We start from the raw sequence: 25,243 nt of genomic DNA, 5'->3' as shown, positions 1-25,243 counted from the left end.
ATTCCTCTCGCTGCTCTCCACATGACCCCATCACGGTGGGAGGGGTATGTGCGCAGGCCTTGTGGGATTCTCTGGTGCGTATGTAAAGAGACTGTAAGGTTTTATCTTGTGATTTTTTTTTTTTTTAATAAAAACTCACAACCTAAAGGCAGCTGGAGGGTCGGGGAGAGGGCTGCAGTGTCGTTCCTAACGGAATTTTGGACCACTCCAGGGACTGGACTGCTCCTGGGCCCCCAGAGAGGCAGAAGCACAGGCAATGTGTTAGAGCCAAAGGCAGTTTGGGGCCTTGAGCCCCACCCGCGCCAGAGGTCGGTGCAACAACGCCAGCCTTGCCCGAGGTGTGGGCACAGCCTGGCCCACTCAGGGTGGACCTCACCAGATCCCCAGGCTTAGTCCTGGATGGAGATCTTCACAAAGAGGGTGGCTGATGGATACTGGTCTCCGTTCTTAGACAAGAGGTGGACGTGGCGGTACCCTGGAGGGGAGGACAGTTCTGGTCACTGGGAGAGGGTGCTCAGGCATAGCTAGCTGTAGGCGAACAGAAGCCAGGCCCCACCCACGGCTCCTGGCAGGCCCCTCCCCTCCAGCACTCACCCTGCCTGAGGCTGTTCCAGGGGATGGTGCTCTGGCCAATAAAGTCGTTCCTAGAGGAGGCATCATAATCCTCTACCACAAAGCGCACGAGGGCGAGCTCGGGCACGGCCACCTCAAACTCAAACTCCGTGTCCCACCATGGGTTGAAACCTACAAGGGCAGACACCATATCAACAGCAAGGCCACTGGCATCGGCGGCCTGGCCCAACCCAGGCCCGGAGCACACTATACCATTATTGGTAATAACCGCTGTCTGCTGGCTGGCCACATCCCGGCCCACACCGTGGACCTCCACTATCACCTTGGGGTCCACGATGGAGTTCTTATTCTTGTTGACTTTTGGCAGCTGCTGCCCAGAGATGATCTAAGGAAAGGTGGAGACAATGAGCAGTCGGAGATGGCAGTGAGCAGGAAGGGACCCCCACAGGGCTGCTCCTGTATCTGGCCGTACCCGGACGCGGAGCCTCTTTGGAGCCCACCAGGGCCCCTGAGTCAGGGAACGTGCGTTGAAGGTGGTGCTGAGGTCTCGCATGAAGTCAGGTTTCAGCACGTATCCGCAGGCGCCATTGTCCTGGAAGCGGCCTAGGTATACATCCATTTCTGGCCCAGGAGTTTGGAAGTTGAGGGCCACTGGAGGGGGAACGGAGAAACACAAGCTGTGGCTTGGTCCGAGTCCCGGAGCCCAGCCTGCTCAGAGTGCACTATACTTTAGCTTCCTGTGTGAGCTAGAAGCAGGAGCCAGCGATGGTTCCACTGTCTCCTGGCTCCCCTCACGCTGACTGGCCCACCACACTGACCACTGTTCTGTGTGTGTGTGTGTGTGTGTGTGTGTGGTGTGTAATATGTGTGTGTTCATGTGAGTGCATGCATATGTACATACCCATGGACTTGTGGAGGCCAAAGGGCAGTGTCTGGCATCTTTCTCAATTGCTCTCCACTTTATTTTTTTTGAGACAGGGTCTCCTGAACCCGTCTGGGCTGGCTGGCCAGTGGGCTCCAGGGACCGGCCTGTCTCTGCTTCCTCAGTGCTGAGATTAGATGGTGCCCTCACTCCTGTGCTCTCACATGCGCAGGACCTCACGCTTGTATGACAAACAGTTTTTTGACTGAGTCATCCTCCCAGCCTTGTTGGGGTTTGAGGCAGGGTCTCACGTAGCCTGGGCTGGCCTTGAGCTCACTTGAACTCCTGACCCAGCCACCTCACTCCCACCCCTACCTGCCGTAGGTGCTGTGACACTAATCCTGTTCTACACAGAGCCGAGGATTGAACCTACAATGGCATGCATGCCAGGCAGGCACTTTAACAGCTGGAGTGCACCCAGACACAGACTTGCTGGCTGGACAATTTCCCTGCTCAGCTCTTGGCTTGCATCCGAACCTTCTCAGGTCCCAAGGCCTTCGGAACTCTAGGCCCCCCTGGACATCAAGGCCAAGCGCTCTCTCTGACTCCCCTCCAAGCCCAGTTGATCCGTACCAATCTGGCAGCCCCCATTCCACATCTCCACAGGACTGTAGTTGGAGGAGTCCGTTCTCCGCCCTGCTGGGTAGATCCTGCTCAGGTGGTCCACATTATGGCGAACAAAACTATTTCCTGGGAACAGGTGGAGTCAAGTGAGCAGTGAAGGCCTTGGTGGGCTAAAGGCACGCCTACCTGCCCCACCAATTCCACCTGGACATGACAGGGCACACCAACCCGGGGCCCTGCAGGGGTGGAGGGCAGGGCCAGTCTTGGCCAGTCCAGATGGACAGGATCGCGTGTCTGCACGGTCAGGCGCTCACCTGATTCTTGCAGCAGCCGGAGGGCACGGTTCTCAGAGAAGGAGACCATCTCATAGAATGCCTGCTCGGAGGTGCCAGGACCGGAGAAGCCACCAAAGTGGACACTCTTGCAGTAAATGACCAAGTCAGAGAGCATCGGCACGAGCTTTAGCTTATCCTCCTGGAGGCCGCGGGGAGGCCCAGTTAGAGCCAGAGGGTAGGGCAAGGTGGGCCCTGAGCGCCAGAAACCCAAACAAGAGAGAGAGGAGACAGACAGACAGAGAGAGGGGGCAGAGGGTCTGAATGGCAGCCACAGAAAAACCAAGGCAAGGCGACTGTCCCATGGGCAAAGGGTGGGAAGGGCCCGGGGCCACCCCACCTCCACAGCCCCCGCTAGAACCTCGGACTTTTGTTGCACTTGGTTCCACACAGCCTCATCCTCCATTTCAGCAGCCTCATCCTCATCAGACACATCAGTAGCTTCAGGCCCGTTTTCCCCTCCAGCAGGCAGCAGCCCTCCAATCTTCTTCCCTTTCAGCAGGATCTTGCCCTTCAGTTGCTGGGGATGCAAGGCTAAGAGGTCAAGACCCACAGAGGCCTCCAAGCCAGGCTCACTTCCCGGCCTTCAAAGCACCCACTGTGTGTACCTCAGGCGAAGGCAGGCTTGTGGTCACCCCATCCAGCGGCTGGTCCAGCAGCATGGAGCCCAGGATGGCCCTCAGGTGCTGTACCATCACTTGCTGCTGCTCCAGGCCGCAGTGGTTCTCCAGGGACAGGATGACTGGGTAGGGGGAAGCCTAGAAGCCCAGAGATGAGTTAGAAGGGACTGTCCACACCAGGTATCCCCACCTCACCCCAAAGGGCACGCCCAACCTTGAAGGCATAGTCCCGGATGGCCCTGAGCGCGTCACAGAAAAGGATCTTAGAGGTAAAAGTGTAGCCGTGGTAGATGACGGGTTCCTGGTTGGGACCATCCCAGCAGTCAAGCTCCAAGCAGCGGCAGCCTTTGCACAGAGCCCTGCAGGGGAAGGGGGTCACAGCTAGGCTAGGACCCTCCAGGGCTGTCCAGGTCCCACCCTGACGCACCGCTAACGGTTCCTGGGCCGCACCGGATGTAGCCCTCTGTGCTGCTGGGCCCTGTGAGCTGGTCTTCCAGGAGGTAGGTGTTGTGGGATGAGGACACTAAGTAGTGGCTGAGTGGCTGCTCCATGTCCTGGTAGACGCGGCGGTGTGCCAGGCTGAAGGCGCTGCCGTCGGCCGACAGCAAGTACATGAGGAAGCCGTCCTTAGTCATCTGCCGCTGGGACTTGGCTAGGTAGGAAGAAGCCACCATTTCCAGTCAGAGCTAGTTGCCCACCACTGTGGAAAGAAAAGTCTTTTCTCCACTCTGCCCGCCCCGCCCCGCTTCAGCTAGTCCTCTGTAGCTCTGAGGAGCAGAAGTCTTGGTCTCCCAGTTGGACTGTGGCTACGGTGTGATGAGGCCCTGTCTCTTTTCCTTCCTCCCACTCTAAACCCCTCAAAGGCAGAACACCATCTCCTCTGTGTCCCCACAGTATCCGGTACTGGGGACTGAACACAGCACTGTGCCGCTGAGCTGGATCCCCAATCCTCCTCTAACTCTGTGCTGAGAGCCTGGGTTGCACTCAGCTAACCAGGCCATGCTGGGAGTGCTGAGCAGGACTCTGTCTCCTCTAGGTTATGTCTCAAGGCTGGATCGAAAACAGACACAAAGAGGGAAGTAAAAATAACCTTGGTTTGCCAGCCACTTCTTTCTATGTCTTGGGGCAGGGACACTCAATGCCTTTTGAAGAAGGAACTGGAGGAAAGTGAGACCCAGACAAGGCAGACACAGTGTCTCAGAGACACACTGGATAGCCACACTGATCAGCAATCCTGTGGCTAGTTCCCTCCAGCATGTCTGCCTGTCTGCCTGCCTGTCTGCCTGTCTGTCTACCTACCTGAATGTCTACCTGTCTGCCTGTCTGCCTGCCTACCTGCTGTTCCACCAGTCTCCCAGCCACTGGCTCTGGGACTTCTGGGGCCTCACCAGTCTCACTGGGCTCATAGCGCTCAATAAGGGAGAGGGCCAAGGCTGGCCCTGCCGCCTCCTCCCGCTGCTGATGCTGCAGGAAGGTCACTAGCTTCTCCACCGACAGGGTCTCTGCAGATCCTGCAGCCTCGGCAAAGGCATGGTCGATCTCTGTCCGCTGGGTCAGCATCTTGTAGAAGGTCTCAATCTCCTCATCCTCCAGTGAGTCCGTCTTCGACTGGTCACATTCCTGCAAACCCGGCACAGCCCGTGAGAGCGCAGCTCACAGCCTTGGGCCAGGCCCCAGGCCCCACAGCCACACCGAGCCAGCTCACCCTGAAGATCTTCCTGGCATAGCTGTCATCCACCTGAATGTTGAGCTCCATCAGGAAGTCCTGCAGCTCCTTGAAGTTCATCTTGTTGTCCTTGTTTTTGTCAGCCTTTCGTAGGCAGGAGTGAATCCAGCTGGGCGAGCAGTCAAGAAAACACACAAACGCCTGACACCCACCGGGACCCCAGCTACGTGAAGCCACAGCTGCCTGTGGGGACAGGGTCCTGTAGGCCGGGTGACCACAGAGCAGGGGCCAGACCTGGAGGCTGTCCTTGCTCGGGGTCCTTTTCCCTCCTTTCCCTTTCTTTCTTTGCTTGTCGGTTTGTTTGGTACTAGGGCCTGAACGCAGACTCTTCACGGCAGGCTTCCTCAGGCCTCCTTTAACTCTGTCCTTTAACTCAACAGCTCTCCAAATGACCCAGGCCAACTGTAAACTCACTCTTTAGTCCAGCTGGGCCTTGAGCTTGAGGTCCTCCTGCCTCGTCTTCCTGAATAGCTAGGATTACAGGACTATACAAGCAGGCCCAGCTACCGGTCTTTTTCTGCTTGTTCATTCTGAGGACGTTTGAAAGCATTTTCTATAAAAAGGCAGGCTCACTGCAGACAGTGTAGACTACACAGATGGAACCCAGTCAATAGCACCCTCAAGACGGGATCACTCCCTCTGTGCCGACACCAGCCTGGCACCACCATTGACCCTGCAAAGCGTGTTCTCTAGCTTCCCAGACCGTCAGCCAGCATGCCTCCAGCACTTGAGGCTTAGCTTACAAAATCGCACACTTCCAGCCACCGGTCAGGAAGTGGAGATATCCCACGGAAACCCAGAGCCTGGATCAGGTCATCCATCACGGCTGGGACGTCTCGGTCCCGTGCTCCCCCACCCCCCTCTTCTCCCTTCAGACTCTGAGGAAATGGGGGTGGGGTGGGGGTGCACAGTCCTCAGAATTAGAGCACTGAGTCAAAGACAATGAGCTCCATGGGTGTGTTAGAAAGAAAAAACAGTGGAATTTTTGAAGAAATTATAAAGGAAACGGCAGCATAAGCAATGTTATACAGCTTTAAAAAATAAAAATCTAAAAAAATCATTAATAAATAATTAAATAAATGAAAGTCTAAGCCCAGGGCCAGGTCTGGTGGCACATCCTGTAATCACAGCACTCAGCGGTGGAGGCAGAGGGATCAGGCGTCATAAGTCATCCTTAGCTACATAGCTGATTCCAGGGTAGCCTGGGCTACCTGAGAGTCTGCCTCAAAACAGACAAACCAAAACCAAACAACAACAAATATATATAAAAAGGGCCAGGCAGTGACACCTTTAATCCCAGCACTCGGGAGGCAGAGGCAAATGGATCTCCAAGTTCGAGGCCAGCCTGGTCTACAGAGTGATTTCCAGGACATCCAGGACTACGCAGAGAAACCCTGCCTCAATAAACAGACACACATAATAAAAATAATAAATCTAGGGGCTGGAGAGATGGCTCAGTGATTAAGAGTACTGACTGCTCTTCCAGAGGACCCAGGTTCAATCTCCAGCACCCACATAGCAGCTCACAACTGTCTGTAACTCCTGTTCCAGGGGATCTGAGACACTCACACAGGCATGCATGCAGGCAAAACACCACGGCACATAAAAAATGGAAAAAAAATATTAAATCTAAGAAGCAATTTAACTTATAATAGCACCAAAATTATTAAACTTATTTGAAATTATTGTTTTAAGTATAAAACTTAAAATTCCGAGAGCCACAAAGCAACAGCAAAAGAAGTGGGAAAGGACTGGAGAGATGGCTCATAACCACATAAGACTGTGTGGTTCTTGCAGAAGAACAGGCCTAGTATCATAGCATCCCATCAGATGGCTCACAACCACCCCAGCTCCAGGGGAGCTGGTACCTTCTTCTGGCCTCTGCAGGCACATGTGTAATGTGGACACACACACACACACACACACACACACACACACAGAGAGAGAGAGAGAGAGAGAGAGAGAGAGAGAGAAAGAAAGTAAATCTTCAACAAACAGAAAAAGGAATAATCAAAAGTAAAGACATCTGTCCATATTCAGGGATCAGAAGAAATATTTTCATGCTTGAAAAGTCTCCAAACTAACCTATGATCCCCATCAAATGATGCTGGCTTCTTTTCAAGAAGTTGACAAACCGATCTTAAAATGCATATAGGAAGTCAAGGGGCCCAGACTGGCCAAGTCAATCTTGCAAAACAAAAGCAGACTTGGACAACTCACACTTCCTGATTATGAAGCTTACAACAAAGTTACAGGAGCTTTGCAAAGAGTGTGGTGCAAGAATAGTGCATGAAAGGACAGACAGACAAATGGACAGAACCAACTCCAGAGAAAATACCCATTTTTACAGTCAGTGGATGATTCACTGGGCATATTCAACAGGATGATATTTTTTTCAGGCCCACGAGGTGTAACCACAGGTAAAGGCCTCTGACCACCAAGTTTAATCCCCAGAACCCACGCTGTAGGAGAGAGTCGACTCCTGCAAGTTATCCTCTCACCTCCACACACAGGAGATGGCAAGTGTGCAAACACACACAATAATTAAGCAGTGTGATTTTTTAAAAAAGTCTTGCTGAGCAGTGGTGGCCTACCCCTTTAATCCCCACACTTAATCTGGCAGGCAGATCTGAGTTCAAGGCCAGCCTGGTCTACACAGTGAGTTGCAAGACAGCCAGAGCTACACAGAAAAACCCTCCCTCGAATAACCAAATAAATAAAGTTAAACATAAAAGTTACCATATAGCCTGGCAATGTTTGCTTCTAGTATGTACTCAAGAGAGAGGAGTACAAACTCGTGTTCTGGTTCTGAGTCCTGAGGTAGATGGGCTCCGGGTCCATTGCTGATGAGTGAGGAGTTATCGATTTCTCCATGGAGTAGGGTGCGTCCATACAGTGGGGGAATGCTGGCATGCTGGAGCACGGAGTACAGAGCCACGCTGTACGTGCATGTGGACAGCAAAGGCCAACCTCAGGTGCTGGTCCTCGGGTGCTGTCCTCCCTGTCCTCTCAGACAGATCTCTCACTGGCCTGGAACTCACGTTTTAGACTAGGCTGGGTGGCCAAGCAGACCCAGGGAGCCACCTGTCTCTGCTACTCAGTGCTGAGATCACAAGCATGTACACCAATATCTAGCTTAAAAAAAAAAAAAGATTTATTTTTAAGTGTGTGTGCATGTGTGCACGTGTGTGCATGCGTGTATGTGTGTGTGTTTGAGTGTAGGTACCCCTCAAAAGCCAGAGGCATCAGGTCCCTGAAGTTGGAGCTACAGGAAGACCATTGTTGTGAACTAGCTGACTTGGGTGCTGGGACCGAACTTGGGTCCTCTGGAAGAGCTGTACAAGCTCTTAAGTGCTCAAGCACGATTCCAGCCCCATGCCTGGTCTTTTGCATGTGTGCTGGACTCAAAATCAGGTCCTTCCTTATGTTTTCATGGCCCATTTTTCACTGACTGAGCCACGGCCCCAGCCCTGAGTTCAACACTTGGGTTAATTGCGTGGGATGTGAATTATCTCTGCATAAAACTGTCATAAAAAGGGGAGCTGCAGGCTACGATGGGAAAGGCCTGTGATCCCTGCACTCGGGAGGCAAACAAAACAAAAGCGGGGATGGTTCCATCCTGATCTCAAGCAAGCCAGAGGCAGGATCACCCACAAGCTACCATCTTCAGCCCACAGGCTGGTCTGAACACTGGGGTCACAGTATCGCTCCCCAAAACATGGCTCAGGACAGCACCACAGCCTTCTAGCTCCTCGAGTGCAAGAACCCTGAGAGGATGACTCATCGGCCACCTCTCGCTGAAGCGACTTCTCAGGCGCCTTCCTCCACACTGTGCATTGGGGCTGAGCAAGCCACCCAGTCTCTGTGGTGCTCAGTTGGCATTGCCAACTTGCCTAGGTTTGGAAGGCACCTCTGGGTGTGTCCGAGGGAGTGTCAAGAGATTAAAGAAGGAGAGAAATGCAGTTCACTCCATTCCTTGGAGTCCCGGGTTAAATAAGAAGGGAAAGAAGGAGGTGAGCTGGGCACCCTCTGTTCATCTCTCTGCTCCCTGATGCAATGTGACCAGAAGCCATGTGTTCCTACCACCAGGCCTTCCTGTTGTGATGGTCCGAACTCTCCCAAACCATAAAAACAAACACTTCTTCTCTTGATTTGTTTCTGTCAACTATCACAGCAATCAGTGTAAGTAACACCCTGGTATTTCGTTACGGCACCACAACTGAGCAAACGCATTCACGCCCAGCCAGGACCCACTGCTCCCAGGAGGATACTGCTGCAGCTTCTGCCGCTGGTCCATGGAGCCCGAGTGATGGATGATCTTGCGCAGGCCCTGCACCCAGTGCTGAGCCTCAGCTGAAGACGGGGCAATGAGGTCCAGCGTGTTGCGCTGGTCCTTGAAGACGATGGAGAAGCATCGGTCGTCGGGGATGTCACGGGCAAACTTCTCCAGGCCTTCTGTGCGATGCCCCATCCGTACCTCCTGAATGTCCTCGATGGAGACTGCAGAGAGGGGATGGGACAGCAGAGCAGGCTGTGACATAAACGACTGTCTCTGACAGAGCCAAGGCTACAAGGAGAAGAGCACAGCCTACTATCACAGCCAGCCTCCGGGGCTCAGACTGTGGGTCCGGGGAGAAGGCAGGAGGGCAGAGGAGCAGAGACTGAAATGATGAAGACACAGTATTGGGCACAAGACAACCAACAGTGGGCAAAGGGTGCGCGCAGAGACACTGAGGCAGAGCTCTCAGGAGAGTAAGGGCAGATAGGGCGGGTCCACGATCACGTGGTGAAGGAACCAGGTCGCAGGAGAAGACCATTCTGGAGCCTGGCACCTGCGACAGAGAGAGGTCATACAGCCTCCAGACCACACTGGACTTTGGGCGCCCACAGCTATGAGAGCCTTCAGGCCCCTCTACTGACTACTTAGGAGATGGCAGCCTTCAGACAGTCTCGGCTCTAGAGTCTAGGGACAGAATCCTGAAGCCACAGAGAAAAGTGATGTGATCAACCTGTAAGTGAATACACGAATTCGAGCTTCAGCGAGCCCTTTGGCAGAAGCGTGTAAAAAGGTCCTACCTTCCAGGGTCCCAAGAGGCAGAGTAGAAGCCAGTCTGGAAAGAGCTGGGCTGGACGGAGATAGGGAGGCAGGGATCTGCCCTCATGGGCCCACCTCAGCTTCTGAAAGCTGAGCTCTGCAGTACAGCTACTGTGCTCTGAGGGACCCCAGACCTAGGAGGCTCCGCAGTCAGGACTGGGCAAGGAGGGCAGGACTATCTCGGCAGATTAGACGCAGTTCATAGGGGTCTCACTGTGTTGTTTCAGGGGTCAGGGAGATGCCCCATCACAGCCAGTGTCTAAGCTTCAGGAACAACAAGACCTTAAATGCTGCCAATGTCCCCGCCACAGCCTGGCGGTGAGCCAGCCTCAACAGCATGGCCCATGCTGAGCCTCCCACAGCAGGACTACCCCTGCCACACCCCATCTTTAGCCATTCTCATCCACCAGCTCTGAGTCCTCCCCAATCCCTTCCAACCCTGAGTCCCCAGGGCCCTCCCTGCCACCTACATACGGGACAACCTGTGTGCCTTGATTAGGGTCATGGGCGCTGAAAAGTGGAACACATGACCCCTGCACCATCTGGGATTCAGATACGCCCCTGGTTAATCTCTCTCTCTCTGCCCCACTAGGCAGCTGAGCCACCCTGGGCCAGGGATGAAAACAGGAAGCCTGGGCCATGCAGCGCCCAGGCTGGGAGAGAAAGGCCAGCTGCCTTCACTGCTGATTACACTAATGGGAGGATGGGTAGTGGGGAAGCTCCAGGAGACTTCCAGGAGGCAGAGACAAAGATAAGTGGGAGAATGTAGGTATTCCTCCTCCATTATCTCATATGGACTCAGTTTCCTCAGGGGAAAGGTGCCGCTGAGGAGAGTCTCAGCCCTTACCAGGGAAAAATGCAAACAAGGCCTGCTAATCACGAGACCTGCGGCAGCCATCTGAGTTGGAAGCAGCCTCCCAGAGTGTCCTGGGATCTGTCCTGGGGCTGGCTCCCATCTCCACCTGGTTCCCTCACTTCTGTTTCCAGGGGTGCTAGCCTGAGTGACAGTTGCTGTTGGGGGGCTCTTCTCTTCTTCCTGCCCCTCTCCCGCCCCTTTCAAGCTCCAGGTGTACATTCCTATGTGTCCACCAGGGCTCCAGCGAGAGCCCCCCCCGTTCCCACTGTGCCCCACCCAGCAGTAGCTAACAGGAAACCCCTATCGGGACAGGAACCCAGGGTAGAAGCCTGTCTGGCTCCACAGACACAGGCAAGGTCAGGGGTCACTCCTGGGAGGTGGTTTTCTTGTTTTTGTGACAGGGAGTCAGGTTCCTAAACTGCTCTTATGATGCAGATGAGGATGACCCTGAACTTCTGATTACACTCTTGTGCCACCACACCCAGTTTAGGGAGTGCTGGGGAAGGAACCCAGGGCTTCCCGCAGGCTAGACAGGTCTTCTACCAATTGAGCTACACCTCAGCTCTCAGAGTAATTCCCTGCGGCACTTCAGAGTCCCATCCTCAAACTGAGTACACGGAAATGCTACAGCAGAAGGGTCAGGAATTCAGCCTTAGCAGGGGCCTGAGGGCCACGCTCAGCCACGCAGGAAATTCAAGGCTAGCTCTGCTCGTATCAGATCCGGCCTTTAAAAAGCAACAAACTCCAGGTGTAGTGGCACATGCCTTTAATCCCAGAAGAGGGAGTTCACAGCCAGCCTGGTCCACTGAATGAGTTCCGGGACAGCCGGAGCTACACAGAGAAACCCTGTCTCAAAAACAAACAAAAGGAAGGAAGGAAGGAAGGAAGGAAGGAGGAAAAACAACAACAAACAAAAAGTCTCACAGAAAACCCACAACATTTGTGAGCATAAAGTGAAATAGAAGCTAAAACTGGGCCCCTCAGTCACACTGGCCACAAGCCTAGCCCACTAGCATCTTGGTACCATACTGGGCAGTATAGGCAGGAGCCTGGTCCACTGCTGCAGAGTTCTAATGGTGGCATTGGTCTAACACTTCTCCCCAGGAAAGGCGCAAGGGATGTCTTGTCCAGAACTTTTGGGGAGCTCCTGCACTGAAGGGCGTGTCTGCACACCCAGCCCCTCAGCTTTGGCTCTCTGGGGCGTTCAGGAAGCTCTAGAGAGACAGTGCACAGCTCTGCTCGCTCCCTCTCTTCCCCCACCCCACGCTCCACCCCAGCCTCCCATGGCTCTGGTCCAAGTCAGAGTCTGCCTCCTGGGCCCCACCTTACATTCCAGCCACTGGTACGAAAGTACCTTATCTGTCCCGGACTTTGGGCCTAGCTTTTTGCCCTACCATATGTGGGAGTACTGATCCACCCATTTTCTCTCCTTGATGGCCTGGGTGGCACCTGTAAGTTCAAACTGACAAAATGAGCCAATTCAAGCCAAGTGTATAAAGGCAGGTTTATTGGGGGCGGCTCCAGGGTGGGAGTTAGAGCATGAAAGCGCTCAAAGCAAGAAAGCCAAAATACTGTGTTATATAGTGAAGAGCCTCTTGGGGAGAGGAAGCCCAGCCCCTGGGCTGGAGAGTTCAGGAAGGGACTGAGGGATGCGGGGAGAACCTGGAGACCAGGCCCGCTTTGGTGTGTCAAAGAGGCACCTCAGCCACTGGTCCAGGGTCTGGATCCCAATATCAAGCAACCCTGTCAGGCTCCACAGTTGCTCTTGAGCCTGGCTGTCCCCGTCTATGACCAGCCTAACCTCAGTTTCCCTATCAATAATTTAACTCTTTCCTGACCACAGCCAGCCTAAGTGTCTTCCTTTGGTCCTGATTACATGCATGGCCTGCCTGTGGTCATGGTCCATGACTGGCCTCCACCCTACTTGTGCCACACCCACCACGAGAGCCAGGGCACTCACACAGCTGGGACTCCGGGGACCTTATGACCTTGCGAGATTCCTGCCAGATGGTCTTGCAGTCCTCCTGCAGCTTGTAGAAGCGTTCTCTCCGCCATGAGCTGGACTTAACCTTCAGAAGCTGGCTGCCTTTCAGAAGGGCCAGAAGGTCCTGGTCATCCTGCAGCCCTGAGTGAGCAATGACAACCATTGAGATGCCACTTTCTCCACCGGCGCCCCTCTTATCAGCTCCTCATGGGCCTTGTCCTCTGCATCTCAGAGCCCACTTTCAGCAGCCTCACCCTTACTCAGCGGTATGCTTCTCCATCAGCCAGTTTCCCGGACCCCTACCTCCTTCAGGAAAGAAGCCTACCCACCTAAGCTCATGCTTTTTGCCCTGGCATTGAGTATTGGTCACACACAGGACATCTGTGCACGGTAGGCAAGCGTTTGTCCACTGTGCTACACCCTCTGCCCCAAGACTCTACTGTGATTTGTCTAAAAGCTGAATAAGCACAGTTCAAAACCCCGTGGTTCCTGGGGGATCTGGGAAATGGCCTGGCTCAGAGTGAAGGGAGCTAAGGACTGAAAGATGGAGCAAAGAAGGAGAGGGAAAAAAGCCCAGCACAGTTGGAAATGGACCCAGGCCTCCAGAGCCAAATACCCTTCCACCTCCAGTGGCTCCAACATTATCAGTACCTAAGTTCCGGCATGCCTCCGACCAGCTGTGTGACCTCCTGACTTGGTGATTCACTGCCATGGGGTCCCTGGGGCTACGTTATTCTAGCCACCCTCTTCCCTGTGCCCCTCACCCCCACCTCTAACTAGATCTGCTTAAACCGCTCTCTGATCTTTGCCCCAGAAGAGAATGGAGAGCCCACTAGCCCACTGAGACAACCCTGCCTTTCCTACTGTACCCCCACCCCCACCCCTGAGTGTCCTAGGGGTCTGGGCTCCCTCCAGAAGCAGCTGCTTTAAGACAGAGCTCGGTCTTTTCAGAAGCTGAGACAGGGCCCCGAGGGCCAGCACACTGCCTGCTTGCCCCGCCCACCCCTGCTGGGCTCTCAGATGTCAGCTTGACCTGTGCGGTGGGCTCCTCTCTCTCAGGAGCAGCAGGCGCCAGAAGGACACCAAGCCCCCGAGGAGTATTCACCCGCAAACAGCTCTGTACCCACGACGAGGGAGATCTGCGCCCTGCACCCTGCACCCTGCACCCTGCACCCTGCACAATAACCCACCAGCTCGACGACACAGCAGTCGATACGCCTACAAGGTGGTGTGTGCACACGCATGCACACATGTCTACATCACATGTCTACATCACACAGTCCAGCCATCAATCGGACACCTAATTGTGTCCCTAAAACTATGTGCCCCAACAGAAAAGTGGCATCAGAGACTCCAGCTGTCCTCTCCAAGAGGCCAGAGTCTAGGCCCATGCTGGAGAGCCGTCACAAAGCCACGGGCTTCTTTTCCAAGCCCAGACCCTCCACCCCTCATACGACCCCGTCCCCAGTTCACCCATGCTGCTCCCCCACTGCCTTCTCCACATTATCTACAAGCCTGTGTGGACCAGGCCTCACTCACCCACATCTTCCTCATCCCTCACCAGCTTCTTACCTCTGGTTTGTCAGTCTGGCTAACACCCATGCCCTGTCTCGTCAGGTGCCTCCTCCCCCCGTGCCTCTGCTCCCTCACTGAGAACAGCGTCGTGGAAGCACTCTAGCCAGTCCTTAGAGATGGCGATCACGCCACCTCCCCCCGTGCCTCTGCTCCCTCACTGAGAACAGCGTCGTGGAAGCACTCTAGCCAGTCCTTAGAGATGGCGATCACGCCACCTCCCCCCGTGCCTCTGCTCCCTCACTGAGAACAGCGTCGTGGAAGCACTCTAGCCAGTCCTTAGAGATGGCGATCACGCCACCTCCCCCCGTGCCTCTGCTCCCTCACTGAGAACAGCGTCGTGGAAGCACTCTAGCCAGTCCTTAGAGATGATGATCACGCCTCCTCCCCCCGTGCCTCTGCTCCCTCACTGAGAACAGCGTCGTGGAAGCACTCTAGCCAGTCCTTAGAGATGATGATCACGCCACCTCCCCCCGTGCCTCTGCTCCCTCACTGAGAACAGCGTCGTGGAAGCACTCTAGCCAGTCCTTAGAGATGGCGATCACGCCTCCTCCCCCGTGCCTCTGCTCCCTCACTGAGAACAGCGTCGTGGAAGCACTCTAGCCAGTCCTTAGAGATGGCAATCACGCCACATGCTGCCACCCTTGTGCCATGTGCCCACCCATCGCTAGGAGATGCTCTGACCCAGTAGGGGCAGCTCTTCTTCAGTGTGGGGAGACCTAGGGAGAGACCTGGGGGCTTACACAGGACGCTCCACATGCAGGGAAGGCTAGGGAGTTTCCAGACTGTCAAGCAAAGGGCCACCTCCCCCGGCCTCTGCTGGGAGATCCCACTGTCTCTTCCTGGCCTAAGGTACAACGAGGAGGGGCCCCTCCTGGCCGTCTGGCAGCATCCTGCCCCGAGCTGGACGCAGCCAAGCAAGCTCCTGCTAACAGCTGGGATGGGAATGGGGGCTGCTGGGCAGGGGAAGGCAAGCCCCCGCCCTCTCATTCTGGAAATCACCATGAAGAGAAGACAAGCCCGTCCTGTCCTGGAGCCAGCAGTGGCCCAGGCTTGGCCCCGTCTGTGGGGTCAGATAGTGATAAGCTCCAGGAAGGTGACAGCTGCCACCCTCCAGGAACTGGGAAATCTGGGCAGGGACCTCCGTGGGGTGGGAAGGGCGTCCCGATTCTGAGGCCTCTGGGTGACCTGCCACAGGACCACTGTTCTCTTATCATGCAAACAGTGTGTGGGAACCCCGCACCCAGCCCTCACTCAGGGGTGGGCTGTGAGCTCAGGGGTTTCCAGGCTAGCTGCCCTCAGGATGCGACCGTGCAGAGGGCATGGAGGGCACTAAAGGTGCCTGGCGTTCCGCCCACGATGCATAACAAAGGTGTTGGGCACACGGACAGTCACGTACTCACAGACGCAACGCCGCACACAGGGCCAAAGCGTACCCCAGACTACCCGTGTCTCGTGGAGTGGGTGTTGCTGTTTTTCACACAGGAGAACACCACAGACAGTGCAGGAGTGTCATCACCATAATAATAACAGCAGCCGCCATAATGATAGCTAATATTTGAATAAGACACTGTTTGCCGCACAGGTATTTAATCCCCTCAGCAGCCCAATGAAGAAAGGCAGTATCATTATCCCCATTTTACAGAGGAGGAACTCGAGGCTGAAGGAAGTTGGGACTCAGAGGGGTCAGAGTTATGAAACACACGGCCACCATTCACACACGGAGCCACCAGGTAACCACAGAAACCCACACTGTAGCACAGAATGGCAGTCATTCCATCACCTTGGGTCACACAGTCACATCTGTCATAAGCAGTCAGCTGTCAGCTGCACTGTCACGCAGGGGTACACACAGACACCTTCAGTGCCACAGTGTCACGCTTAGGTTATGGCACTACAAACTATCCTCCCCACACAGAGGTGTCACAATACCACGAGTGTGACAGAGTTACTTAGCCAGCCCTGGGGTCACCAACTGTCACTTGTCCAGGCACACATTTTCCCACTGTCACACTAGACCTCACTGGGTTACACAGTGGAAACAGGGAGCCATACACCGGGGGTGAATCTGTAACCAGGAGGGGTTGGAGTTACCAGGAGCATGGAGAGTGGGCTGCTCAGAAAAAGGTAGGTATCTAGTTCGTCCAGTACTCACCCCACGCACCCACACTGAAAGCACAGCCCCGCAGGAGAATTAAACCCGCATAATCCCAGGCTCAGAGGGAGGAGCGTCCTGTTCCTGCTGCCGCCCCGTTCCCCGCAGCAGGCTCTCAGAGTCCCCGGCATCCCTTACCGAGTCTCTGCCCATTGAGCGCCGCCACTTTGCGACTCTCCTCCTGCAGGTAGAGCTCCCGGGAGGGGCTCACGCTGGGCGGCCTGCAGCTCTGGAGCCCAAGGCACTGCATGGTGTCCCCGACCAAGCCTCCGCCGGGGTAAATCCCAGCTTAGGAGCCGGCAGAGTCCGGCGGGCCGTCTAGCCTGGAAAGGGCGGGGCCAGAACCTGGAGGGGCGGGCCCGCGCCGCTAGAGGCGGGGCCAAATGCTAAGAGGCGGGGCCGAGTCTGGGGCGGGGCCGATGGGGAGAGGAGAAAGTAGGCGGAGGAGGTGGAGGCAGAACCTCGGAGGCGGGGCTGGGGAGGTTGGCATCCGCCTCCCGTGGGCCGAGAAAGTCTTGAGTTCTGGATCCTGTGGGTGTTAGAATGGCAAGCATGTCTGGAGGGTTGGGGTGGCAGAGCCGGCCAGACGTCACCCAGGCCGGGAGGCTGGCAGGCACCGCCGGAACGGCGACGTGGAGCGGCCGCAGCCGGGAAGCGCAAGGAAGGAGGGCGGAGCCCAGGAGGGAGGGGAGGAACCTGCGCTTAGGAGGGTGTGTGAGGGTAGGGACCGGGAGAAGTGTGCGGCGGAGCCTGGCAGGGAACGCCAAGGCCAACTCCGCACCAGCGCCCAGGCATCGCGGCGCCGAAGACTGCGCGGCTCAGAGAATCCTGGTGGCCTGCAGGGTTCAGCAGAGGCGCGGAGGTGATCAGGCGGAGCCGGGGTAGTCTCCGAGCCCGCCAAATCTCTTCGTGGTTATTCGACTGATTTGTTGTGACCTGGCCTGCTGCCGGCTATCCAGATTTCTTCTCCCTTTCCCATCTAAGCAGGGTAATCCCTCAAGATAACAAATTTAGACTTTATTTTTTTGAGACTGTTTCTGGCCGTTCTGAAACTCTGTCGACCATGCTGGCCTTGAACTCAGAGATCCGCCAGCCTCTCTCTCTGCCTCCTGAGTGCTGAGATTAAAAGCATGTGCCACTACCACCAGGCACAAACACAGTTCTTAAAAAAATAAATAATAATAAAAAAAAAAAATGCTGACCCCGAAAGGAGTCTGCAGGCTTGCCTAGAATAAATCAGAAGGACAAGGACAGCAGCTTTGCGCAAAACTGTGCCTGGGAACACTGGGGCCTTTCATGGGTACAACTTCCCTTTCATTTACTCTGCAATGACCGAGTTTCTCCTGCAGGAGGGACAGGATACCACCCAGAGGCCTGCTGTGGGTTCACCACAGCAGCAACAGTGAGTCACTGGCAAAGCCAGCTTTTGGCACGGACACTCACAGTATAAAACAAAAAACAAAAACTGCAACCTAGAGCAAGTAGGTTTGCCTACAGCCACGAAGAAGATCGAATAATGAGCAAGGCACCTTGGTGGAGATGAACTGATATGTGGACACAGGAAAGCTTCTGGTTTGTAGGCGTGAGTGGAGGAGCTACCCGGGTTGTAGTAAAACGAAGCACGCACAGACGGGCTTTGTTGTTGTTGTTTTTAAAGACAGGCTTTCTCTGTGTAGCCCTGGCTGACCTGGGCTCACCCTGTAGACCAGGCTGGCTTTGAACTCAGAGAACCGCCTGCATCTGCCTCCCAAGTGCTGGCTTTAAAGGCCTGTGCCACCACCACTGACTGGCCACATAGGGGTTCTTAACCAGAACAAAAGGCCAATATCCTGTGGTGGGTTGTTTTGTTTTGTTTTGTTTTAATTCTTTAGCACTTTATGTCATGTGTCTAAAAACGTGATCCTAAGTTTGTACAGGCGGCTCACATCTGTAACTGTAGTACTCAGGGTTGGGAGGCAGGAGGATTGCTATGAGTTTGAGGGCAGCTACACAGTGAGCTCCAGGACAGTTTGGGGTATAAAGTGAGATCCTGTCTCAAAAATCAAAACAAACAACCCCCACAAACAACCCACAACAACAATACAATGCAGTCTTGAGAAGGTCCATAGACTTTTCCTGACTCCTCAAATGGCTGGGGCACAAAAAATTTAAGATCAACATGGGCCACTGTGTATATCATGAGCCCAGAACTCCAGAGGCAGACAGCTTTGAGACATGACTTCACTGTCAGTGGGAAGCTGGCCACCCCTACATGCTGTGGTGGCTTTTCTTAAGGTCGCTGGCTTTTTAACCAACCCAGAATCCCTAAGCCTGAGATAGGGTCGTGTATATCCTAGGCTGTTCTCTGACTCCCTGTGTAGCTGAGGATAGCCTTGAATTAATGACTGTCACCTCCCAAATGCTAGAACTACAATCTTGTGCCACTATGCCAGGCTTATAACGTGCTGGGAACTAAATCCAGGAATGTGTGCATGTCCTGCAAGCACTCTGCTGAGCTAAATCCCCAGCCCCCACTAACATTTTATCCTGGCAACATCCTCCATGGAAAAATATCCTGTAATCCCATGGACAAGAAAAAGGCTCAGAAAGGCAGAAGGTTGCACATAGCAACGCTGGGCTTGGAGCCTCGGCTTTGGGGATGGGGGTTCCCCTTTTACAGAATGCCAGTTTTTGCAGTAGGGCAGATGGGCCAGGTGCAGGGAAAGTTAGTGTGGGCGAACATCTTCAGTGAAGGGAAAGGTGGAGGTGATGTCATTTCAGGCACATTTGGGACCTGCTGAGGATGCCAGTCCCAGCTTAGTTAAAACAGAGGCGGGAGGGGGGAGGAGGGAAGGCGGAACTCTAGCTTCAGCTGTCGGGGTTCATGCATCTGACTCCAGCCACGTTTGTCCTTGGTAGTGCTCCATCATCTACCCACCAGACAGCTTCCGGCTGGGGGAGGGGAGGGGGCTCCTGCAAGGCCAGAATCTGATGTCTCCGGACATTGTCTCATCCCCAACCACAGCACCCGAGAACGAGGGGGGTTTTCCTCTCAGTTTGGGAATGAGGACATCGAGGCACATGGAACTTGTTGGATGTGGAGAGAGGAGGAGAAAAGCCCCAGCATTTGTCTTACAATGTGAGTCTTTACCTAGCGCTGCCTCCCAATGAGTGGGAAGCGAGGACAGAAAGGGCAATTCATCTCTTGGTGGGTTCGTAGGCCTCCAGTCAGTGCGGGGGACTGAGAGCATTCCCGAAGCAGACCCCCAAATGCCCAAGTCGGAAAGTGTGGCCAGGCAGAGCTGTGGGACCTGCACGGTGGGCAGGGATGCAGACTGCCCGTCAGAATCGCAGCCAGCAAGGACACACCGCAGTGACCACACTCTCCCACCACCGGCTCGCCTTGACCATTCTTTCTTTCCCCTCTGGTTTGCAGTGTAGGCAGAAGGCGCATGACGGAGGTCACCGTGGAAGCCAAGCTAGGATCGGTGGACCCACAGGACCATTAGTGTACATTCCAGTCCTGCAGGAAAGGCCCGACTGAGTCACAGGTCCAGGAGGCTGGTCTCAAACAGGATGAGCCAGGCTGGCCAACCTATGCTACGAGGCTGAGGTGCTGTGTCTTTCTCTGTAGGGAAGACACCAGGGCTGACCCCAGAAGGAAATGGGACGAGGGCACAGACACTGAGGCTGGAGCCTGTTACAACATGACCCAAGGCTTCTGTAGTGTCAGAGGCAGCCAGAGGGTTCAGAAGGCAGGCAGGCGGGGGAGACCCTGGTAGGTGACAGCAGCAGCCGACAGCTGGGGACGGAGAACAGGTCGCTCTCTGCTGTGACCCTCGGAGCTGCCAACCCTCTGTTGCCATCCAGTGTGCCAGGGTCTGTCAGGGTATCTCTGGCCTCTGAAGAGAATGAGGGGGCCAGGCGGCCCAGAGAAACCCTAGCTTACTGGGCTCTGGCGACCGAGTCTAGGTTAACTGACAAACACCAAACCGATTGGGGGCTGGCTGCAGAACGCTCTCTAAGGGGAGCAGAGCAGAGGACTGGCGGGCACAAAATCTACAACCCAGTTGGTGAGTGTCTCAGTGGGTCAAGGCGATTGCTGCCAGGCCTGGCGACCTGAGTTTGATCCCTAGAACCCACATAGTAAGAGAAAGCTGATTCCTGCAAATTGTCCTCTGACCTCCATACATCCACACTCACACCCCCTCAAACACACAAACAAATACCTGTTATTTAACTGAAGAAAAAACAAACCTACAATCTCAGGGACACTAAAGTGAGAAACCCTGTTTCGCATTGGGCTGGCGTGAGAGGGCCAGAGTTTGCTGAGCTAGTGGTGACCTGAGAAGACACAAGGAAAACTTCCCCAATCCCACTCCCCACCCCCCCCCAGGGTCCCTGAATACCAGTCGTTCCTCTCCCTTCCCTGGAGGCTTCAAAGACTGGCAGCCAGGAGCCCGGACTTTCCTCTCTGCTAGGGGGACAGTCTCGGCCAGAAGAGCCAGCCCAGATGGGAAGAAACAAAGCCGGCTGGACAAAGGACCAAGCTGCAAGGCAGTTCTAGCCGAGCCCTGGCCCCCTCCGGCCAGGAGGGTCAGCAAAGGCTACTGCTTCTCCCCGCCCTGGCATCGCTGTTTTCTGTTCTAGCAGCGAGGGCTGCCAGCCCAACCTCAGCCAAACTTGCACACCTCCTCCTCCTCGCCCCACCCCCTTACACCCTCATCCGTGCCACACCCGCGCGGCCTGACGCGGTCCGGGCACACCAGCGGTTCGGGAAGCCTCTGAAGGGAGAACTTGGTGGTCTAAGGACGCCGCTCCCTTCCCTCCCCGACCCCTTTGGTACCATCTGGACGGAGCAACGCAGCCTTTTACCAACAGGATAAGGGGAAATCCCCGAGAGAAGTCTGCACTGCTCCCCGATCTCTTGGGCCAGATTTAGGGGGAGAGTCTGGAAACGCCCAAGGCTGTGTCCAGCTCGGGCCGAGGTTTTCCTGGATCCCGCGAGGGGCCAGGGAGTTGGTCTCTCTGGCCCGGCGGGCCTTCCGCAGGGTCTCCCCTGCAGGCGGGACACTCACCGTGCAGGCTCAGGAAGTCCCGACCCGAGTCCATGCCCGTCGGGGCTGGCGGCGGCGGGGACGCGGCGAGGCTCAGCGAGCGGGCGGCCGGGGTGGGAGCGCGGGTCGGTGCAGACACCCGACTGAGCTGCGCGGGGAGGAGGCCGGGGGTGGGCCCACGGCGCCGCACCGCCCCCCGGGCCCGCCAACCGGCGCCTCTCCCCGCCCCCTCCGGGGAACCGAGAAAGGACGCTGAGCGGGGGCCGGGAAGCCTGGCCAACCCCTGGCCCGGGCTCCGGCCAGCTGGGTGCGCCCGAGCCAGAAATAGTCAGGTCCCTCCGGCTTCCTCCGCCGCCGCCACCCACGGGCCCTGTCATTACGGCGAGCTGCCGGCCCCACGCCCTGGCTGTGGGCGCCTCGCCCCGCTGGGGGTGTGGGTGATGCGGGAGAGAATCAGAATCGGGTCTTGGCGGGGACAGGAATCCCTGCGCAAGCGGAAGTCTAGCCGGGCGGGCGGTCCAGGTTGTCTCCCCAGAAAAGGGTGCTAGTGCGCGGGCCCACATTGCGAAGTCTGGGGAGAGTGATTGCCACACCCCCAGAGGGCTCCCCGCCTTTCTCTGGGAGACTTCCCCACTTCAAGGGGCAGCGGGAGGTGCTCTCGTTATGGTAGGGGCAAGAGCAAGCAGGTACATGCCCCTTGCCCCTTAATGAGGGGAGAAGAAAGATGGGAGGCCTGCCTTGAGGTTGCGTGGACCAAGAGTCCCCTGGCGGAGGACTCCACCCCGGATGCTGAAGGCAGTTAGCCTGGAAGAGCTAGCCTAGCTCACCTTGGCCCTAGTTTTCTTATGGCGCTAGCAAGCCTCCGTGGGCATTACATGTGAGAGACAGAGCACGGTCTCCCTATTCTGAGTGTTGAAGCTGAGCTTTAGAGAGCCATGAACCCGCTCTTGTACCCCGACCCCACAGTGTGGGGCTGGTTCCTTGTCTGGAAGGCCGGGGCTGTACTTCATGAGGGATGAGCAAGGCTCCATTGTAGACAGAGCCTGAGAGGGGGAAGGTGAGAAACTCCCAGTCTTCCTCCACAGCTCTACTCTCCAGGGCCTCCCTGAGCCTCGGAACCTCCTACCTGGATCTCTGATCCTGCCCTGGGGCTGCTGGGGACTGTCACCATGACTCAGGTCTCCCCTCCCCAACCTGAGACCGAGAATTCCTGACACCAGCAGTTTGGCGTAGCTTCCTCGCAAGCGTCATTTCTTTTTCTTGTCATCTCTGTCTCCAAGTCCTGGGCTCCGAGCCAGGGTGGAATGCAGCACGAGGACCTCTCCCTCTACCACAAATGGCTGTGGTGGGGTTCACAGAAGGTTCCACCTCCACAGGCTCCAAACTCACTCGAAACAAGCCCACCTCTTGTGTGGCTTCCATCACACACGCTGGAGCTGATGCCCCCTCCCTGGCCTCGGGTTGCCAGACAGAATGGGCACGCTGACTCAAAGCTGGCCCAAGCAGCCGGGTTCTGGTAGGAATGAGATCTGCCACAGCGGGCTCCAAGGGCTGACCTGTAGGATGGTGCTCTCCCCTTCTGGACCTTCCCCTCCTCTTCCTTCTTCCTCTCTCGCCGGATACAGGGCCCCTCTGCTCTGTGCAGCTAGATTTAAGAAGTGAGGGGGGAGGGGCGACTGTGTATATGGTGGAAGGCTGGGACAGTGAAGACACAGCCAGAGGCTTCGTACAAAGCGCTGCCCTCAGCTTCCAGGCTCAGCTGAGGGCCCAGTTCTGGGCGCCGGATGCACGCTACCTCAGAACCTTTGCAAAACTCTCCCGAGACCCTGGTTCCTCAGGGCTCAGTGGTGGGTTTTCTTTGGGGCACAGAGCTTCCGAGGCCCACTCTCTACAGGCAGGGTTCCGGGCCCTGTCCCATACCCCCAACCCCTGGCTGTCCCAGTCTCAAGTGTCTGTGCAAAGGTGGATGTAGTGGGGCATCTGAGGTGACTGGGCAGATAAGAGAGGTCTAGCATAGAGCCAGTACTGTCAGAGTCACTCTCCTTGGTCCTCACACCATGCCTCGCTCTGAAGACAGTGTGTGTGTGTGTGTGTGTGTGTGTGTGTGTGTGTTTGCACTGCCAGCACAAGAATGCTAAACTTCAGGACGGTCAGGCTGTCAGGCTCCAGGGCTCACCTTGCTCAGCCCCTCCCTGAGGAAGCTCAAACCCAAACTTCCCAGCATGGGTAAAGCCAAGGAGGTTTATTCGGTCCTGTCGCTGTTTCAGAACGCAAGTCCCAGAACGTCAGGGTGAGGGGACAGTTTAAATCTCGCCTCTGCAGTTTCCTGCAGTGAAAATCTGAGCAAGGCACTTGGCTTCTCTATGACCAGGAGCCACCGTCAGCTCTGGGACAAACAGAAGCAACAGGTGTGGCGCTGAGACGCGCCACCCAGGGATCTGAGCTAGAGTTCACCTGCCCACAGCCGTTCTCCGCACTGCCGTCTCAACACCTCCTGCTGGCCGCAGCGGCTCCTGGCCAAGGGGCAGGCCCTGCTTCTGTGAGGTCTGTGAACTTCACCTGCTGCAGAAGGTCCTGACGCAGGTCCAGCTGCAGAGGCCACTGCCCACGGAGGCAGTGATGGCAAGGAAGGGTCCTCAGACAAGAGGGCCGGCAAAGCTCATGGGGCGAGGATCCAGATGGGCATGGGCTACAAAATTGCAGCCCTCCTGGTAATCGCAGAACAGCAGAGGTTTATTTGTTGTTTGTTTGTTTCAAGCTAGTGTTTCTCTGTGTAGCCTAGACTCATTTTGTAGACCAGGCTGGCCTCGAATTCCAGAGTGCCAGGATTAAAGGTGCACACCACCCGCTGGGCTAAAAAAAAGTCTTCTATTTTGTTTTCTTCAATACATATTTATTAAGGCTCTATCGTCCACTAGGCGTGTAGAAACTTGGGATCATCAGTGTTCCAAAGACATCAAAACCTCCTGTCATAGAGCTTAGATTTTGGCAGGAAGAAAAGAGCTATGTCACAAACCGAAGGGCTGAGCCCTGCACACTATGAGGTGAGGAGGAGGCAAAGTGGGAAAAGGCAGGGCCAGCTAGTGTGAGGAAGGCTCTGAGAGACTCGGGAAGTGAGAGAGTGGGGCTCTGAGAGACTCAGGAAGTGAGAGTGTCCCAGTGTGCACGGACACCTGGGGCCAAGGATTCCAGGAGAGGAAAGGTCTCAAGGAGCGTGCTGTGCTGGCTATGTGGCTAGAGCCAAGAGGGGGCATGACTGGAGGAGTAAACGAAGGTAACAGGGTCCACCCGCCCCAGGCCTGCTGGGTCTTGCAAGCGCATCCAGTTTCTCTGGAAGAAACACCTCTGCTGAGTCACACAGGAGAAGTATTACTCAGGTAGCTGGAAGAAGTCACCATGGGTGAGTAGAGCCTAAAACAGGGAGGTGTAGGAAAGAGATTGCTGCCCTTGGTCACTCACAGTGTGTGTGTGTGTGTGTGTGTGTGTGTGAGAGAGAGAGAGAGAGAGAGAGAGAGAGAGAGAAAGAGGGGGGCTATGCCCTTCACAGCAGGGCTCTCTTGTGGATGAAAAGTGATAGAATTGCAGAAAGTTTTCAGAAGTAGAGCCAGTCGGTGCTGGTGAAAAGGCTTGGCGCCTGGAAGGTTGAAAGCATGTGCCGCTCTTGCGAAGGACCTGGGTTCAGATCCCAGAGCTGACGTCAGGCAGTTCACAGTAGTCTGTGCCTGACTCTGGGGGTCAGCGCCCTCTTCTGGCCTCTGCAGGTTCCTGCAGATGTTCACACGTGCACATGAATGAAAATAAATGTGGG

At 55.6% G+C, this 25,243-nt stretch overlaps 1 protein-coding gene across 4 annotated transcripts; it reads right to left on the bottom strand.

Annotated features, from left to right (window-relative positions):
- Positions 1–99: 99 nt before the first annotated feature.
- Plcd1 (phospholipase C delta 1) lies at positions 100–21,606 on the bottom strand. 4 transcript variants are annotated; one of them, XR_009592284.1, is made up of 15 exons: positions 16,538–16,693; positions 12,649–12,813; positions 9,009–9,237; positions 4,717–4,846; positions 4,400–4,631; positions 3,462–3,663; positions 3,226–3,370; positions 3,000–3,149; positions 2,753–2,911; positions 2,374–2,533; positions 2,069–2,185; positions 1,046–1,224; positions 896–958; positions 595–744; positions 100–475 (listed from the first exon to the last, which is right to left on the bottom strand). XR_009592284.1 is itself a non-coding variant. In XM_021648022.2 (15 exons), the coding sequence occupies exons 1-15, from the start codon at positions 21,488–21,490 to the stop codon at positions 390–392; spliced, it is 2,271 nt and encodes a 756-aa protein (XP_021503697.1). In that variant the 5' UTR covers positions 21,491–21,605; the 3' UTR covers positions 100–389. The 4 variants fall into 4 exon arrangements, 3 of the variants coding, with proteins under 3 accessions (XP_021503697.1, XP_021503696.1, XP_021503695.1); XM_021648022.2 differs by lacking the exon at positions 16,538–16,693 and adding an exon at positions 21,457–21,605 and having other exon boundaries at positions 826–958; XM_021648021.1 differs by having other exon boundaries at positions 826–958; positions 16,538–16,732.
- Positions 21,607–25,243: the final 3,637 nt, after the last annotated feature.

This window comes from Meriones unguiculatus, chromosome 6 (assembly GCF_030254825.1).
Source record: "Meriones unguiculatus strain TT.TT164.6M chromosome 6, Bangor_MerUng_6.1, whole genome shotgun sequence".
In the NCBI taxonomy this organism is placed as follows: Eukaryota; Metazoa; Chordata; class Mammalia; order Rodentia; family Muridae; genus Meriones; species Meriones unguiculatus.
This window is presented reverse-complemented; position numbering and strand designations above follow the sequence as displayed.